Below are 18,073 nucleotides of genomic sequence, written 5' to 3'. Positions count from 1 at the left end.
GGGACCCTACTATTGTCGAAAAGCAGACCGCCGGCCGAAGAAGAGGATACTGGGGTTATGGCTGCTAGCTGCTGCCGTAACAATGATAGTCCACTTGGCGTGCGGCGGTCTATAAGTGATTAATCATGTGATTTCACATGAAATAAAAAAAAAAAACCCCAATTGGAATCCATGTGTCCGACACTCTGCGTGGATGGGGGGCGCGGTGGCACCCCACAGTTGGTCATGAAGGGGCGCAAGTGATTTAAAAAATTTTGCATTAAAATCCTGAAATTAAATGAAAAATGAATAGAATACGATCACCAGGTTAGAATGTAGGAAAACGATTGTTCTTTTGGGAGAGACTTTTGCGTCCCATTCGAGTCGCTGCAGCTCTTCGGTATTTGGTGTTTTGTGCATCACACCAAATGGCCATTCAGCCGCAGGATGTTGACTTTCCATACTTGCACCACAAGGGGGCAGTAAACTCTCACAAATCTCTCCTCTCCGTGGTAAAACTATTTGTTACCCGGCTCCACCAATTCATGAGATTTTTTTTTTTTTCGAAGGCGGTGGTGAGTCTCCGGACTCTGGTGTGACCAGCCTCTGATGGAAGCTGCTCCTCTAAGACTTTGAACTGATGGGCAGCGACAATCGATGAAGCTTTTTTTTTTTGCAAAGAGTCGCAGCGCTGGGTTGCGGCTTCTGTCTGAAGATTTTTATTTTGGAACATTTTTATTAATATCATAATGTGGAGATTTATATTCTCTCATTTTTAATATTTTATTTTTGAATTTTCCGGTGTAAGGTCTTTTGTTCACATTGGGGGTGGGGTGTACTGCAGCATACGCCCATGCAAGGGCTGCACAGAGAGGCGCAGGGATCTGTAGGAGGAGCACTGTCCTCTTCTCTGTGGTCGATTTGCTGAGATTGGGGGGGGGGGGGGGGGGTTTGACAGAGACCAGCCTCTCTGTACAGGGAAGTGCAGGATCTGTAAGAGGAGTTCTATCCTCCTGCTTCTGACTGCTGAGGCGGGGGGGGGGTCTGGAGGAGGACCAGAGGAGGGCTGGAGTCAGCTGCTAGAGTCTGCTGAATGCTGAGACCAGAGGAGGCAGTGCTGCGGCTGCACAGAGAGGCGCAGGATCTGTTAGAGGATTTTAGACCTCTCTGCTACCAGAAAGAAACTGACGAAGCTGGAAAGCAGAAAGTGCAGGGTCTGGAGGTGGACCAGAAGAGGGCTGGAGTCGGCTGCCAGAGTCTGCTGAATGCTGAGACCAGGGGAGGCGGAGATGAGGAGTGCTGCGGCTGCACGGAGAGGTGCGGGATCTGTAGGAGGAGCTCTGTCCTCTTCTCTGCTGCCCGATATGCTAAGATGGGTGGGGGTCGAGAGACCAGCCTCCTCTGCACAGGTTAGTGTAGGAGGAGTTCTATCCTCCTGCTTCTGACTGCTGAGATGAGGGGGTCTGGAGGAGGGCTGGAGTCAGCTGAATGCTGAGACCAGGGGAGGCGGGTGACGAGGGGGGTGCTGCAGCTGCACAGAGAAGCACGGGATCTGTTTTCAGCCTCCTCTCTGCTACCAGAAAAAAACCTAGGACGAAGCTGGGAAGCGGAAAGTGCAGGGTCTGGAGGAGGACCAGAGGAGGGCTCGAGTCTGCTGAATGCTGAGACCAGGGGAGGTTGGGGGGGGGGGGGGGGGTGCTGTGGCTGCTTGGAGAAATGCGGGATCTGGTGGAGGAGTTCTGTTCTCCTCTCTGCTGTCTGGAGGAGAGGGGTGCTGCAGCTGCAGGAGAGGTGTGAGGGCCACATGAAATGTCCTGGAGGGCCGGATTCGGGCCTTGTGTTTGACACGTGTTTCAAAGAATGGCTGTTACCTCTATGATTAAGTCCTCATGCACACGGACGTTTTTACAGCTGCTTTTTTTAGCTTTTTTTGCAGCTTAAAAAGGCCTGTCTGTTAGTCTATGGCTTCATGCCCACCTAGGCGTTTTTGAGCTGCAAGTGGCATAGGCGTTTTTAAGCTGTAAAAAAAACCCAGGACCAGTGGGTTCTGAGAGACGTTTTTCAGCTGTAAAAACGCTCTAACGCTGAAAAACGCTCAAAAACGTCATTCACCAACATTTTTTAGCGTTTTTGATCCATTGAAAAATAAAAAAAAAAAAAAAAAAATTTGAAAAAAAAAACGCTCAAAAACACTAAAAAACGCTATTACAAAAACGCTGAAAAAAGTCACTGCTAAAATACTGGCGTTTTCATAACGTTTTTTTAACAGCCTGTGTGCATGAGGACTAAAACTGAAGTACTGTGTAACCCGTTCTCCCCGGGTGATTGAGTGGCAGCGGTTGTAAGGTTGTGATGTCTAAATTTTGATTGACAGAACTGAAAACTAGTGAAGGAAAGGTGCAGGCCAGGTGGGTGGTAAGGAAAGGACTAGATGATGCCGGACGTTGTTCAGCTGGGAAATGAGGGCGGGGCTCTATCTGACTTGCTGCAGCTTCTAATGCACATTGTGAGAAGCTCGCAGTGTGCGGTGAAATGGGAGGAAGCCGTTCCAGGAGGGGAGCCGGTATACCTGTACATGACTGAAGGGGAGGCCGGGGCTCAGATGTAATAATGATTCTTTCCCTCTCTTCTCTCCATCAGATTGAGCTCGCTATTCTGCGGTTCCCCTACGACTCGTGGGGGACTCCGTTCCAGCAGCTGAAGCAGGTGGTCGAGGAGCCGTCGCCACAGTTGCCTGCAGAAAAGTTCTCTGCCGATTTTGTCGATTTTACCTCAAAATGGTGAGAATTGCGATCGACTTCCAGTGTTTTTGTTTTTTTGTTTTTTTTCATAAACGTTGATCAGTCGTGTGTGTCCGTGATGCTGGATATCTTATTGGAGGCCACTTCAGGGCACTGGTGGAATCAATCGATGGAATTGGCTGTGCAGCTCAGTTTACCTTTAATGTGATCTGCAGATCAGGGCTCTCACACTGCTTTTGGGTAGGACTGTATCCTCTTGTCACATGATTCTGTAAATTGGGGAAACTAAGGAACAATTTGGATGCATGTGTGACCAGCTTAAATAAGATATGGAGACATGTAGTAGTGACCCTATCTTGGGTTTTCTATGGGTCGTCCATCCAGCAGAAGTTCACTCCTCCTCTAAGTTCAGGGGCGTGTCTTTACAGCAGTTCACTGTGAGTTCAGGGGCGTGTCTTTGACGGCAGTCCACTTCCTTGAAGTTCAGGGGCGTGTCTTTGACGGCAGTCCACTTCCTTGAAGTTCAGGGGCGTGTCTTTGACGGCAGTCCACTTCCTTGAAGTTCAGGGGCGTGTCTTTGACGGCAGTCCACTTCCTTGAAGTTCAGGGGCGTGTCTTTGACGGCAGTCTACTTCCTTGAAGTTCAGGGGCGTGTCTTTGACGGCAGTCCACTTCCTTGAAGTTCAGGGGCGTGTCTTTGACGGCAGTCCACTTCCTTGAAGTTCAGGGGCGTGTCTTTGACGGCAGTCCACTTCCTTGAAGTTCAGGGGCGTGTCTTTGACGGCAGTCCACTTCCTTGAAGTTCAGGGGCGTGTCTTTGACGGCAGTCCACTTCCTTGAAGTTCAGGGGCGTGTCTTTGACGGCAGTCCACTTCCTTGAAGTTCAGGGGCGTGTCTTTGACGGCAGTCCACTTCCTTGAAGTTCAGGGGCGTGTCTTTGACGGCAGTCCACTTCCTTGAAGTTCAGGGGCGTGTCTTTGACGGCAGTCCACTTCCTTGAAGTTCAGGGGCGTGTCTTTGACGGCAGTCCACTTCCTTGAAGTTCAGGGGCGTGTCTTTGACGGCAGTCCACTTCCTTGAAGTTCAGGGGCGTGTCTTTGACGGCAGTCCACTTCCTTGAAGTTCAGGGGCGTGTCTTTGACGGCAGTCCACTTCCTTGAAGTTCAGGGGCGTGTCTTTGACGGCAGTCCACTTCCTTGAAGTTCAGGGGCGTGTCTTTGACGGCAGTCCACTTCCTTGAAGTTCAGGGGCGTGTCTTTGACGGCAGTCCACTTCCTTGAAGTTCAGGGGCGTGTCTTTGACGGCAGTCCACTTCCTTGAAGTTCAGGGGCGTGTCTTTGACGGCAGTCCACTTCCTTGAAGTTCAGGGGCGTGTCTTTGACGGCAGTCCACTTCCTTGAAGTTCAGGGGCGTGTCTTTGACGGCAGTCCCACTTCCTTGAAGTTCAGGGGCGTGTCTTTGACGGCAGTCCACTTCCTTGAAGTTCAGGGGCGTGTCTTTGACGGCAGTCCACTTCCTTGAAGTTCAGGGGCGTGTCTTTGACGGCAGTCCACTTCCTTGAAGTTCAGGGGCGTGTCTTTGACGGCAGTCCACTTCCTTGAAGTTCAGGGGCGTGTCTTTGACGGCAGTCCACTTCCTTGAAGTTCAGGGGCGTGTCTTTGACGGCAGTCCACTTTCTCTGAATTCATGGGTGTGTCTTTGACTGCAGTCCATTGCCTCTGAGTTCAGGGGGTGTGTCTTTGACACCCCGGCTTCACAGGGAGTGGTATGAGTTATGCTGAGCATTCTACCTGGTAGATGACCAGCAGAGAGTTAACGGGGGACAGCCCCAGAGAGGAGGTGAATGTTACTGCAAAATCTGCTTTTGTTTTTTTTTTTTGTTTGTTTTTTGGGGGGGGGGGGGGGGGGTGAATTTTTTTTTTTTTTCTTTTTTTTTTAAACCAAAGATTGAGTTGGACTTTGTGCCCAATCATATATATAATTTCTGATTGATCCCTATGGGCTCCGGCATCGTTTGACATTGTTAGCGTTCCAAAATTTAAAACAAGTGTCGATTCACACGTATCGGCTTCCACATAAACACGTCACATCTTCTGACCGTATTAATTCTGGACGCTGTCCGGCAATAAACACATTTCTAATACGGTAACTGTGAGCAATGTGTTTACCGTTCGGTGAAGCCAGAAAGCGCGCATCCTGCCGGGCTCCCCCCATCCCCCCCCATTTCAGGAATCCCATAGGCCTTGATGGAATTAGAGGACAGCTCACGTTTTACTGGCTCTGCCTGATTCAACCTGTCCTGCTATTGTCTGTCTGGAAAGTTTCCCCCGGGATCTTCGGAGCGGAAGCAATTGCAGGAAGCTTCCTGACTGAGGATGGGTCGTGGTTTTTTTTTTTTTTTTTTTTTTTTTTTATATAGCCAGCGAGAAGTGACCAGGCTGTGGCGGATGTCACACGGTCTGACACTTGACCCCAGATGATGATGGCGCTTGTCTGTGTGTCACTCCTGCTGTATACTGCAGTCATAGAATCGCATTTTTGCTTTTAACCATTTGAAGACCTGGGGCATGCCAAAGAAATCTCATTGAAGTACACAGGATATGTGTAGTATGCCCCCCCCCCCCCCCCCCCCACCAGCAGTTCTTGGCTGTCAATACAGCATCTTACTTTATATCTATCTTCTGTCTGATCAATGTTTATAAACAAAAGTAACTTTTACAGACATTTATCAGACAGTAGATCGATATAATGTAACATCATTGCCAGTCTGAACAAGGTTTATTAATGTTACTTTGTATCTCTCTATCTCCAGTCTGAACAGTTTTTACAAAGTAACATCGTTTATAAACATTGTGCAGACAAGGCTGACAGAGAGATGCAAAGTAACATTGTTTATAAAGCTTGTTCAGATGGGAGATACAAAGTAACATTGTTTATAAAATTGATGAGAGAGAGAGAGAGAGATGCAAAGTAACACAATGTTTTATAAACCTTGATCAGTCGGAGAAATATACAAAGTAACATTGTTTATAAACATTGTACCAATGGAGACAAAGTTACTTTTTCTCTGTACAATGTTTATAAACAATGTTGGAGAAATAAAAAAGTAACATTGTTTATATAAACACTGATCAGATGGGAGATGGTGATACTAAGTTTTATAAATTTGTTTATAAACCCATTTCACACAGAAGATAGAGATACCAAAATAAAGTTGTGTGATTACTTTGTTATCTTAAGTAATAACAAGGTGATTGCCAAATAAACAGTTTCATAGTAGAAGAAATATGTACATTGCTTTGCTCAGACAGGCTAGATGGACAGGATAGAGATATATATCTTTATATCTCTATATACATAATATCTCTATATCTTTATATCTCTATATACATAATATCTCTATATCTATATCCTGTCTAAGCAAAGCAATGTAATGTACATATTTCTTCTTGTGTTAAAAAAAATTAGATATATATAGATAGAGATAGATAGATATATAGATATGATAGAGAGAGAGAGATATATTATAGAATTTTTTTTTTTTAATACAAGAAGAAATATGTACATTGCTCTTATATCTATATCTCTCTCTATCTCTCTCTCTCTATCTCTCTCTCTCTATCTATCTATCTCCTGTCTGAGCAAAGCAATGTACTTATTTCTTCTTGTATTAAAAAATTATATATATTTGTTGTTGTTGTTATTATTATTGTTTTTGTTTTTTTTGTTTTTTTTTATTTATACAAGGTCCACTTTAAATAAAGCTGGTGAAATGCATGTGTGTTGGGTGGTTTGAGCTCTGGCCTCACCTGCGCACACACACACATTTGTTTGAGAGAGAAACTCCACAACACAGAATCCTAGAACAAGAGACTTCAGTCCCACCAGAAGCCGTGTGGTAGCAGTGAGCGCCAGGAAGGCCGGTCGTAGACCTTCCTAGGTCTTCCTGCAAATGTTGGGTGTCCTCTGCCAGCTTTTCGGCAGTGCAGTAGGTCGTACCACCACATATGGTGAGACATTCCTGGAAAAAAAGGCGGCTTGTCTTCTCTTTTTTTTTCTCACTGAGAAAAGGGAAGGATTTGGCAAGGCCGGGAAACGGAACTTTTCTAGTTGTGTATCTAATTATTATCTGAGGTTTGGTTGGAGAATGGGTTGTACATTGGAGAGAGTCTGTATAAGTCAGTGTGGCTTCTGGTCTCTTGAAGCGGCTTTATTTTAATGCATTCTCAGACTATCATTGCATGTATCTTAAACAAACCTCTTGTCTCTGACAGCTTGAAAAAAAATTCCAAAGAGCGTCCAACTTACGCAGAGCTTATGGTGAGTATACAGCGCCGATCCTGGTTACTGCTGTTCGGTGTTGCCCAAAAGCCACCAATCGGATCCCAGCTTTCAATCAATTTTCTCATGATAAAGTTGCCATTATTAGTATGATTGTGTTATCTGAAATGGTGTTCCTCAACCCTTTCATTTTGGTGTGTGTGTGTTGGAGGTGGGATCTGACTGGGGAATGACCAGTGTGTGCTGGAGGTGGGATCTGACTGGGCAAAGACCAGTGTATGTGCTGGAGGTGGGGTCTGACTGGTGGAAAGTTCAGTGTGTGTGCGCTGGAGGTGGGAATCTTACTTTGGATAGACCAATGTGTGTGCACTGGAGGTGGGATTTCATTGGGGAAGGACCAGTGTGTGTGCTGGAGGTTGGATTTCACTGGTGGAATTCCAATGTGTGCTAGAGGTGGGATCTCAATGGGCAAAGACCAATATGTGTGCTGGAGGTAGCATCTAATGAGGGAAAGGCCAGTGTGTGTGCTGGGGGTGGGATCTCACTAGGGAAAGGCCAGTGTGTGTGCTGGGGGTGGGATCTCACTAGGGAAAGACCAGTGTGTGTGCTGGGGGTGGGATCTCACTAGGGAAAGACCAGTGTGTGCACTGGGGGTGGTATCTGCCTGGGGAAATCCAGTGTGTGCTGGAGGTGGGATCTCATTGGCAAAAGGTCATTGTGTGCCGTACTGAAGGTGGCATCTCATTGGGGAAAATACAGTTTGTGTGATAGAGGTGGGATATTTCTGGGGAAAGGACAATGAGTGTGTGAAGTCTCCCCCCCCCCCCCTCCCGGGGGTTCACTTTTTTAAGTCTTTTTTTTTTGTTTTTTTGCTTTTAATTTCCTAACCTATCCCTTTTGCCCCCCCACACAGCAACACCCGTTTTTCACACTGCACGAATCGAAGAACACTGACGTGGCGTCCTTCGTCAAACTCATTCTGGGAGACTAAACCGATTGGTGACCCTCTCATCATCTTTCACACGGACTTTTTCTGCAGGACATGGGCAGCGTTTAGATGGCTGTTGTACCTAAAGTACCCGTTGAAAGGTCTCATGGGACTGGGATAACTGGACTCCATTTATTTGTTTCTTTTGGCTTCCTCAGTGCAAAAAAAAAAAAAGAAAAAAAAAAAACAGTCCGACCTCGGGCGCATTTTACCAGAATGGGATAATCTCCACCCATGCCAGCTACTGTATGGGTTTATAACCATTTAGGTTTCCTACTTAGACATTTTTTTTCTTTTTAATTTTTCTTTTTTTTCTTTTTTTTTTTTTTTTTTTCTAGGTGCTACTATAGTTTGGTTTTGTTTTTGTTTTGTTTTTTTTTGTTTTTTTTCCTCCCTTTTTTATTTTTTTGATTTAATATTTATGTTCCCTTACTGATGCGTCTGAGAGGAAGAGTGTGTGTGATCTTGGAGCAGTGTGGTGGCTAATATTTATAGGGTTTATGTTTTTTGTTTTTTTTTGTTTTGTTTTTTTTGCTGGTGAAAGGGTGACTTTTTTTTTTTTTTTTTTTTTTTTTTTTTTTTTAATTGTTCTGTGTTGAGAAAAAAAATATTTAATTTTTTTTTTTTCTCCCCATTTTTTAACCGTGATCTGTGCTGTGGCTGTGTAAACAGTTTTTTTTTTTTTTTTTTTTGTTTTTTTCAGCTACTTTTTATCCAATTTTGCTTTTTAATGCCAAGTAGAGAGATTAAAATGATTTTGCTTTGTTTTTTTTTTTGTTTGTTTTTTTTTTTTGTTTTTTTTCCTGTTTTTTTTTTTTGTTATCCTGGCCACACCAAAGCAATACAGGACTTTACAGACCACACCTTGACAGGTAGGAGTACGCTATTGGAGTAGGACAGTCCTTTAAATTTTAAAAGGAAATATGTACTTGTATATGATTTCGCTTGTATAAGAAAAAAAAAAGTCTCTCCCATTTAAGCTGCAGGCCCTGTTGCTCAATGGCTGAGTTGTCTCTTGAAGCAGTTGCAAGTTATCCAATGAAATAGGCATTCATTGAGCTGCTCTGTGCTGTCTTGTGACCCAATCAGTGAGTCTGAGTCCACGACTGGGGGGGGGGGGGGGGCTGGGGGCTGTTTCAAGAGAGAACTTGGCAAGCCTGCCTCTTTTGGAGGAACTGCAGCCTGATCTGTGGAATAACACCTCGATTATATATTTTTTTATGGGTTGACATGTAACTGGTACTAGAAGTCAAATTTATTTTCACGTGGAAGCTTTGCACCCTTCTCCCCCCCCTGCTGTACTCCTTGGGTTGTTGTTTTTGGATAAGAGGTTCATGCGGGCTGCAGACCTTGCAATGCATTGGGCTTTCCCTTTTGCGGCTTGCTCCGCCCAAAATTCTGCGTCTTGCGTAAGCAATACGAGTTTCTGTCTCTAGTAAGGTTTTGACCGCTAAGCTTCTGAGCTGTGTATTATTTCTGTTTGTTTTTTTGTTTTCTTTTTTCAACTAAGCTGCCGTTGTTATAAGAATTACCTACCAGCGGTGGCAAAATGCAGTTTTCTTTCTCGCACCATCTAGTTTTCTTCCGTACTGGTGACATGAAGTCAGACAAATGAAGACCATCGGAGCAGAGCCGTGGGGGGTGGTTAGAACTTCCTGCCATCGTTCCTAATAAGAGGGGGTGAGGTGGTTAGAACCTTCTGCCATGGTCCCTAACGGATGGAGGGGGGGGGTTGTTCAGAACCTTCTTGCCACTTTCCTAATGACAGAGGGGGCTTAAACCTCCTGCTACAGTTCCATAACAGGGTGGGAGGTCACGCCATGGTCCCTAACAGGGTGTGTGTGTGTTAGAACGTCCTGCAACAGTCCCTAATTAGAGGGGGGAGGTGGTTAGAGCTTTCTGCCATGGTCCCTAACAAAGGGCGGTTAGAACCCTCTTGCCACATTCCCTAATAGGGGGGGGGGGTTAGAACCTCCCACCACGTTATATAATAACAGATTGAGGAGGTTATAGTTTAGAACCTCCCTACCATGGTCCCTAAAAACAAGGTGGGGGTGGTTAGAACCCCTTGCCACATTCCCTAATGGGGGGGGGGGGGTGTTAGAACCTCCCACCATGTTATATAATAACAGATTGAGGAGGTTATAGTTTAGAACCTCCCTGCCATGGTCCCTAAAAACAAGGTGGGGGTGGTTAGAACCCCTTGCCACTGTCCTAATAGAGGGGGCAGGGGTTAGAATATCCTGCCATGGTCCCTAACAGGGGGTTGGGGGTTAGAAACCCCTCTGCCACTGTCCTAATAGAGGGGGTTAGGGGGGCTCTGAACCTCCTACCAGCCATGGTCCCTAACAAAGGGGGGCGGGGGAGGCTATAACCTCCTGCCATGGTCCCTAAAAACAAGGGGGGGGGAGTTTAGAACCCCCTTGCCACTCTCCTAATAGAGGGGGGCGGGGGTTAGAACATCCTGCCATGGTCCTTGACAAGGGGTGGGGGGTTAGAATCACCTGCCATGGTCCCTAACATAGGGGTGGGTCTGAACCTCCTGCCAGCCATGGTCCCTAACAAGGTGGGGGGAGGTGGTAGAAGCTCCCGCCATGGTCCCTAAAAACAAGGTGGGGGGGTTAGAATCGTCCTAATAGAGGGGGAGGGGGTTAGAACATCCTGCCATGGTCCCTGACAAGGAGGGGGGGTTGCCATGGTCCCTATAACATGGGGGGGGGGGGGTTCTGAACCTCCTTTCAGCCATGGTCCCTAAAAGCAAAGGTGGGAGAGGGTTAGAACATCTTGCCACAGTCTTTAATAGCAGTAAACACCCAGCAGGGTATCCGTATAGAGAAATCCATGTTGGGTGAAGGCTGCGGTGGGCGTCTCATCCACTGGCAATCACAGATCATGTCCGAATATCAGAAATGGGGTTACAACTTAATTTTGTTTTTTGTTTTTTATTTTCCCACAACACCATAATGGTTGACCGCTTCCTGCCATACGCCAAATGACGTCCTCGGCTTTGAGCGGGGATATCAGAATGATGGGTGTAGCTACAGGCGTCATTCAGATATCGTCTTTTAGAGCCGGCGAATCTGTGCACCATAAGAACGATCATAGCGGCTGTTCTGCCGCTTGACCGTTCTCACGGGAGGCGAGAGGGGATGTTTCACCCCCTCCCGCTGCCCCCCCGGTGCTTCTACGCTACGATCGGTGAGTCGGACAGCGGATGTTCAGAATAGAGATTTCCGGCGGACCTGATGGTCGTCTGAGTCTCTACGATCGTTCGGAGGCCGGGCGCGATGTTATGACGTCACGCCCGGCCTCTGTATTAAAAAAAATTGGCGCCGCTTCGGCTGGGAAGCAGTAATCTCGTTGTATTTTTTGTTTGTTTTTTTTTTTTTTTTTTGTGTTTTTATTTCAGGCTTCCCAGCCTAGAGGTGAGATGTGGGGTCTTATTGTAATGAGCACCTGTCATGCCATATTCCTATTACAAGAGATGTTTACATTCCTTGTAATAGAAATAAAAGGAATCAAAAACATTTTTTGGGGGGGAAAAAGTGTCAAGCTAAATTTAAATAAAGCAAAATTGACAATTAAAAAAAAAAAAAATTTTAAAGCGCCCGTGACCTAGCATACGCAAGTCCCGCCCACATATGAAAACTGTGTTCAAACCACACATGTGAGGTATCGCCGCGAACATTAGAGCGAGAGCAATCATTTTGGTCCTAGACCTCCTCTGTAACTCAAAACATGTAACCAGTAAAAAAAAAAAAATTTAAAGCGTCACTTAAGTAGCGACGTTTGCCATTCCACGAGCGTGTGCAATTTTGAAGCGTGACATGTTGGGTATCTATTTACTCGGCGTAACTTCATCTTTCACATTATGCAAAAACATTGGGCTAACGTTACTGTTTTTTGTAATTTTTTTTTTTTTTTTTTAAAGCACAAAACTGTTTTTTTTCTTCCAAAAAAACGCATTAGAAAAATTGCTGCGCAAATACCGTGCGAGATAAAAAGTTGCAATGACCGCCCTTGTATTCTCTAGGGTCTTTGCTAAAAAATAAAAAAAAAAAATATATATATATATATATATATATATTATATATATATATATATATATATATATATATATATATATATATATATATATATATATATATATATATATATATATATATTTTTTATAATGTGTTTGGGGGTTCTATGTAATTTTCTAGCAAAAAAAGATGATTATTTTTTTTTTTTTTATACATGTAGGAGAGAAATGTCAGAATTGGCCTGGTAGGCAAGAGGTTAAAGGACTTCCATTGATTGACATTTGGGGAAGGGGGAGGGGTGTTGAAATGTTCTGGTTCTTAAGGCCTTAACTGTCCACTCCAAAATACGGATATGAGGTCATTTGATACTGGTAACCCATTGGCTACACACACAGGTGGCGGCATGGTGAAAACCTCGGACGCCATCCTTGACCCATGAATGGGCACAGCTGGTGCTCCTGCTTTTTACTGGGTGGGTGCTCCATTGCATACCCCCAGCCCTGCGACCGACGGCTTCCTGGTCACTGGTTGGGTAGCAGTAGGATGGTCTCCTGATCACGTGACCGCTATGTCAGGCGGTGATCACCTGATAGGAGGGGTTTGCCAGCCTTTCCAAAGTACTGTTGGGTACTGTCCATGGTGGTTGGAGAAAGTCCTAGAGTAGCCTACACCGGCACCCCGAGTTTTGGGGTTTTTCTAGAGGCCGGTGAAATCAGATATTCAATGGCTCACTAGAATATCCCACCGCTTCCCAGATGAGCCTGACTGGGTTATGAACTCTGGAGGTATCTTTGCTGTAGGAGACCCGCTGGGCTTATCTTTTTGTGTTGCACGCAATCAGAATCTTCTGGTAGTTGGACGGTGTTTTATTCCGCGTCGTATGCTGGTATCCAGCTTAATACGGCCCTCAGATCAAATCCTGACCTCAGGAACCATCAAGACCCATCGGGGGGGGGGGGGGGGGGGGGGCAGGACTACAAGTCCCATCATGCCTCTGGGAGTCAGAATTGTAACTGCCAGTCTTGCAATGCCTTATGGGAAATGTAGTTCCTCAATAGCTAGAGGGGCCTCAGCTTGCCCACCACCGGGTCCGGTTCATGTTCCTGCCCTTGTTATGCCTCAAGTGGCATAACATAAAAAAAGGCCACTCCTTTTTTATTCGTCACCAGTTTGCGCGAACTAGTGGCAGCCAGCCAGTGCCTTGGACCCGCCCCATCCGAGGCGGATAGGTGGTAGAGGACAGCCAATTGAGTCAGGAGGGAGATTGGACCTCGGGGCTTTTTTTTTTTTTTTTTAACGCTCGGACGCTTTTTATGAATGGTATTTGTACTTTTGGCTCTATTGCCCTCCAATTTTTTTAAGTGTTAATTTTAACTAATCAGTCGAGGCGTTTTTTAATAAAATTTTTGAAACGACCGTCAGCCAGCCGATGAAATCTTTTCCCTCCAGTATATAGACCCATGGACCTTTTTTTTTTATTCCTGGCTCTCTGGTGCAGAGGTGGTCCTACTCTATTCATTGTGGGCATTATGATTGCTTTCAAAGGGCTGGTTGCATCTGTAAGACTCTTAAGATGTCCAGAGCACCCCCCCCCCCCCTTTATATCAGATGTCAAGACTCCCCCCATCCTACCTTACATCACAGTGCACCTTGCCTTACATTGGCTGCTGCCAGGGACAAGTTGGGTGGGGGGGGGATTGGGAAGCAGGAAGTGTCTGGAGGAGGACCATAGGAGGGCTGCAGTCTGCTGAATGTAGAGACGAGGGGGTGCAGGATCTGTAGGAGGAGTTCTGACCACCTCCCTGCTGAGACCAGGAGCAGAAATAAGCTTTTCTCCTGTGCAAGCCTCAACCTCATGCTGAATTTGAAAAATCCTCAGTAGAAGCAGTGGTCCCTCTGCTGAGGTCCAACAAAGCCCTCTGCTGAGTCAGACCTAGAACTCTGCAATCAGAAACGCTCATGCTCTAGAGAGCTCTGACTCGGCCGAGGGTATCCCAGACCCCTGCAGAGAGACCACTGCTTCCATACAATAAGAAGGGTCCAACATGCCCCCTGCTGCGCAGCAATCAGAAAACCTCATGTTCCTAGGGCCGGGGTTTCCAGGCTATGACTACAATTCCCATCATGCCTAATCATGTGTCTGGACGACAAGTTTTTACAAAGCCTCATGGGGGGGGGGGGGGTAGTTCTGCAACAGCTGGAGGGCCGTCGTTTGGAGGTCCCTGCTCCAGAGAGAGCTGACTTGGCTTAGGGTTTCTTGGCCCCTGCAGGGAGACCACTGCTTCCACCTAGGAGGCAAAGAGCCAACATGCCTCTTAAGGCCCCCCCCCTCCCCTGCTGAGTCAGACCTAGAACTCTGCATCCCAAAAAAAATAAACACTGGCTAGGCTGAAGGCTTTTCTGGCCTCTGCAGAGAGACCACTGCTTCCACAGAGGGAGCAAGGGTCCTTCTGTTGAGGGCCAACATGCCCCTGCTGGGGCAGACCTAGAACACTGCAATAAAAGAGAAAAAAAAAAAAAAGCAAGCTCATGCGAGCTCTGGCTCAGCTTGGCCATCCCGGACCCCTACACAGAGACCACTGCTTCCACACCGGAAGCAAAGGTCCTTCTCTAAAGCATGATGCCAGGATGGGTTTTTTCTACTCATGTTGTGGCTGCTTTGGGAATAGGACACTAAATCTTAGCACGCCTTTTGTAGTCAATGTACAGAAACCCTTTTCGGCTAGTGCCGCTGCTCCTTCCTGATGTTAATAGCTGCAATCGGCTTCACCTGCCCCACCCATTTACACACGATCGGTCTGAATGAGTCATTCTTTGGAAAGGAAGAAGAGTGGAACCCTTTCCTAATGACCCTGGCGGGTGGGCGGAGCTGGGAACCGTGCCCCCTTCCCCGGCGGGTGGGCGGAGCTGGGAACCGTGCCCCCTTCCCCGGCGGGTGGGCGGAGCTGGGAACCGTGCCCCCTTCCCCGGCGGGTGGGCGGAGCTGGGAACCGTGCCCCCTTCCCCGGCGGGTGGGCGGAGCTGGGAACCGTGCCCCCTTCCCCGGCGGGTGGGCGGAGCTGGGAACCGTGGCTTCCCCAGGGGGTGGGCGGAGCTGGGAACCGTGCTCCCCCTTCCCCCGGGGGGTGGGCGGAGCTGGGGCAGCCCAGAGCGTCCTCCAGTAGGAAGTTCAGTTCCGTGCCACCTAGGAAAAGTCTGGACAGTCAGTTTTGTGTGGAGCAAACCTTTACATCCCCCCAACCTTTCTTTTTGTTTCCAGATCCAGAGGGATGTGTAATGCATTGCAAGGGGGGCAGGCTGGGTCATGGTATCCATGACGGATCGCACTGTTTTCTATGACTAGGAACACGTATAAGCAGATGTGTTCACCGTCTATTGCTTTGTATGGAGATGTGACCGTATTTCCGCAGGATGTGTCAGGAGAGCGATGTGCACACCCCACAAGGGAAATGATGCCTTTTATTTCCAATCCAATGAAATGTCTTGCATATCAATTATATTTTTTAACGTCAAACCGTGTCTTTGTTTAATTTTTTGTGTCTTAATATCTGTGTCTAATAAAGTTGGGTTTTCGTGAATCAATGGGGAACACTAAAAAAAAAAAAGGCAATTTGAAGAATGAAGATGTGTCTATTGTGTGTCTTCACCTTCCCCGGAGCGACCCATTGGAAATGGGAGTCTTTCCTACAGCGATCAGCCATAACTTTTTGACCACCAGTCTAAGTCGGTTCCCCGTTCGTAGCAGCCCTACCCCGTCCAGGCATGGACTCCTTCTAGACCGCTGAAGGTACGCTGTGGTATCTGGCACCAAGCCGTCGGTAGCAGATCCTTTAAGACCTGCAAGCTGGGGGACTACATGGATCAGAAATTGTTTTTCCAGCACATCCCACAGATCGGGCCATCAGCACATGGTGGACCATGGTCAGGACCCGGCCCCAGCCCCTGTCCCATCCGGATCCCTGGTTGTGCCAGTTAGGAGGCTCTTCTCCCCCCTCCCGGTCTCCACTCCTGCCATTATCAAGACAGAGCAGAAAAATGGGAGGCAGGGATAGCAATGAACGGAGAGCACAGGATGGAGGGAGCGGGAACTGCATGAGTTAACTTTTCATATTAGCTAGCAGGTGATTGGTTGCTAGGACTGAGGGGGGGGGTCCTAGCAACCATTTATCAGCTTGTTAATGTGAAACGTTAACCCCTGCAGCTCCTGAACTCCACCCCCCAAAACAATCCACCCCCCAAAACAATCCACTCTGTATAAGGTAGGAGAGCATGGCTGTGATGGTGTGGGTGGGAGGAGAAACAGGGTGGTGTGGGGGGGCAAAGTGCTGTGAAGGGGGCGGTGCTGCGTGTTTGGAAGGGGGGGGGGTGGAGAAACAGGGTGATGTAACAGGAGGTGGAGAAAGGGGCTGCTGTGATGGGGGGGGGGGGGGTGGTGGGTTATTTGGAAGCGAAGGACGAGGACAGGGGGTGACGTGACGGGGGCAGTCCTGGAGGGGGTGATGTAAAGGGGATTAATGGTGTTGGTGGGGTGATGTAAAGCAGTGGTTCTCAACCCTGTCCTTAACTACCCCCAACAGGTCATGTTTGCAGGTTTTTCTTTATGTTGATTTTAAATCGGAGTCATTGGCTTGGTATTTTGGACAGCTATTTTATCTAAGAGAAATTCCCAAAACATGGCCTGTTGGGGGTACTTGAGGAGAGGGTTGAGAAGCATTTATGTATGGGGTGGTAAGTGTTGGTTGGGAAGGGCGCAGTCAACACGAAGATGAAGGGGAAACTGATGTGAGGTGGGGGCCTGAGGCCATGAGGTTATAAGAATGGGATTGTGATATAAGAGGTTGGGGAGGTTGTGATGGGAAGGATCTGAGATCACACAAACGTGCGATTTGGACCCCTGTCATAGATGAGGAAGAAATGAAGGACCTCTATCTGTGCCACATCCCAAAATAGAAATCTAAAAAAAACAAATGCAAGAACTTGTCCTGCAGCAGATGGACTTTACTCTCACCCACAGGAGCCCCAAAACAATTTTTGCCTGTCATAGAAGCTCAATTGGATGGAGAGCTGGAGAATTTGGAGTCAACACCTCAAACTCCTTGTGTTCCTCAAAACAATCTTGAACCATTTTTGCAGTGTGGCCGGGCTCATTATTCTGCTGAAAGAGGACACTGCCATCAGGGAATACCATTTCCATGAAGGGGGTGTACTTGGTCACCTTCAATATTTTAGGTAGGTGGTATGTGTCAAAGTAACATCCACATGGATGTCAGGAGCCAAGGTTTCCCAGCAGAACGTTGCCAAAAGCATCAAACTGCCCCTGCCAGCTTGCCTTCTTCCCAAACTGCATCCTGGTGCCCTCACTTCCCCAGGTAAGTGACGCACACCCACCCGGCCATCCACATGATGGAAAAGAAAACATGATTCATCAGACCAGGTTACCTTCTATTGCTCCGTTTCTCATGCTCATGTGCCCGCTGGGGCTTTTGGCTGTGGACACAAGTCAGCATGAACACCCTGACCGGTCTGCGACTACGCAGCCCCCATACACAACAAACTGCGATGAACATTTTATCTGCTTTCAACACAACTTCAGGGACAACATGTTCACATGCTGCTTAATCTATCCCACCCACTTTCAGAATCTATTGTAACCAGATAATCAATGTTATTCACTTAACCTGTCAGTGGTCATAAAGTAATGGCTGATCCACCATGTCACCGCATGAAAGCAGGTGGGTAGCTGGAATAGCGTGTATTAGAATCCTCCTGATTTATTTATTTGGCCACTTAGCCAACCTCTCCATCACTGAAGGACACAGTACTGTCTCTTAGCACAGTGGGAGCCATGACATCGACCCCCCACCCGGGATATCAAGTTCTGAAGAGTCTTCAGGGGGTGACTTCTCTTTACCACTGCAGAGGTGACACGGACAGGAGGAAGGAGTTATCCGTTCTTTGCAGAAGCTTTATTTTGGGTTTCCGTTTCAGCAGAGTCCACTTTAAAGGGTCAGGCTACAGAAAATCAATGCATCCGTGTTTGTTGGAGAAAGGGAGTATCG

At 47.1% G+C, this 18,073-nt stretch overlaps 1 protein-coding gene across 1 annotated transcript in view; it reads left to right on the top strand.

Annotated features, from left to right (window-relative positions):
- The window catches only part of MAP2K6 (mitogen-activated protein kinase kinase 6), a gene marked incomplete in the record, with an annotated part of 21,525 nt that extends 10,854 nt beyond the window's left edge, over nucleotides 1–10,671 (top strand). The window contains 3 exon segments of the mRNA XM_073606909.1: nucleotides 2,620–2,759; nucleotides 6,995–7,040; nucleotides 7,915–10,671. Coding sequence (XP_073463010.1) covers nucleotides 2,620–2,759; nucleotides 6,995–7,040; nucleotides 7,915–7,992 — 264 coding nt within the window.
- Nucleotides 10,672–18,073: the final 7,402 nt, after the last annotated feature.

This window comes from Aquarana catesbeiana, linkage group LG12 (assembly GCF_042186555.1).
Source record: "Aquarana catesbeiana isolate 2022-GZ linkage group LG12, ASM4218655v1, whole genome shotgun sequence".
Taxonomy (NCBI): domain Eukaryota; kingdom Metazoa; phylum Chordata; class Amphibia; order Anura; family Ranidae; genus Aquarana; species Aquarana catesbeiana.
The sequence above is the reverse complement of the archived record's forward strand: the minus strand, read 5'-3'. Positions and strand labels throughout refer to the sequence as shown.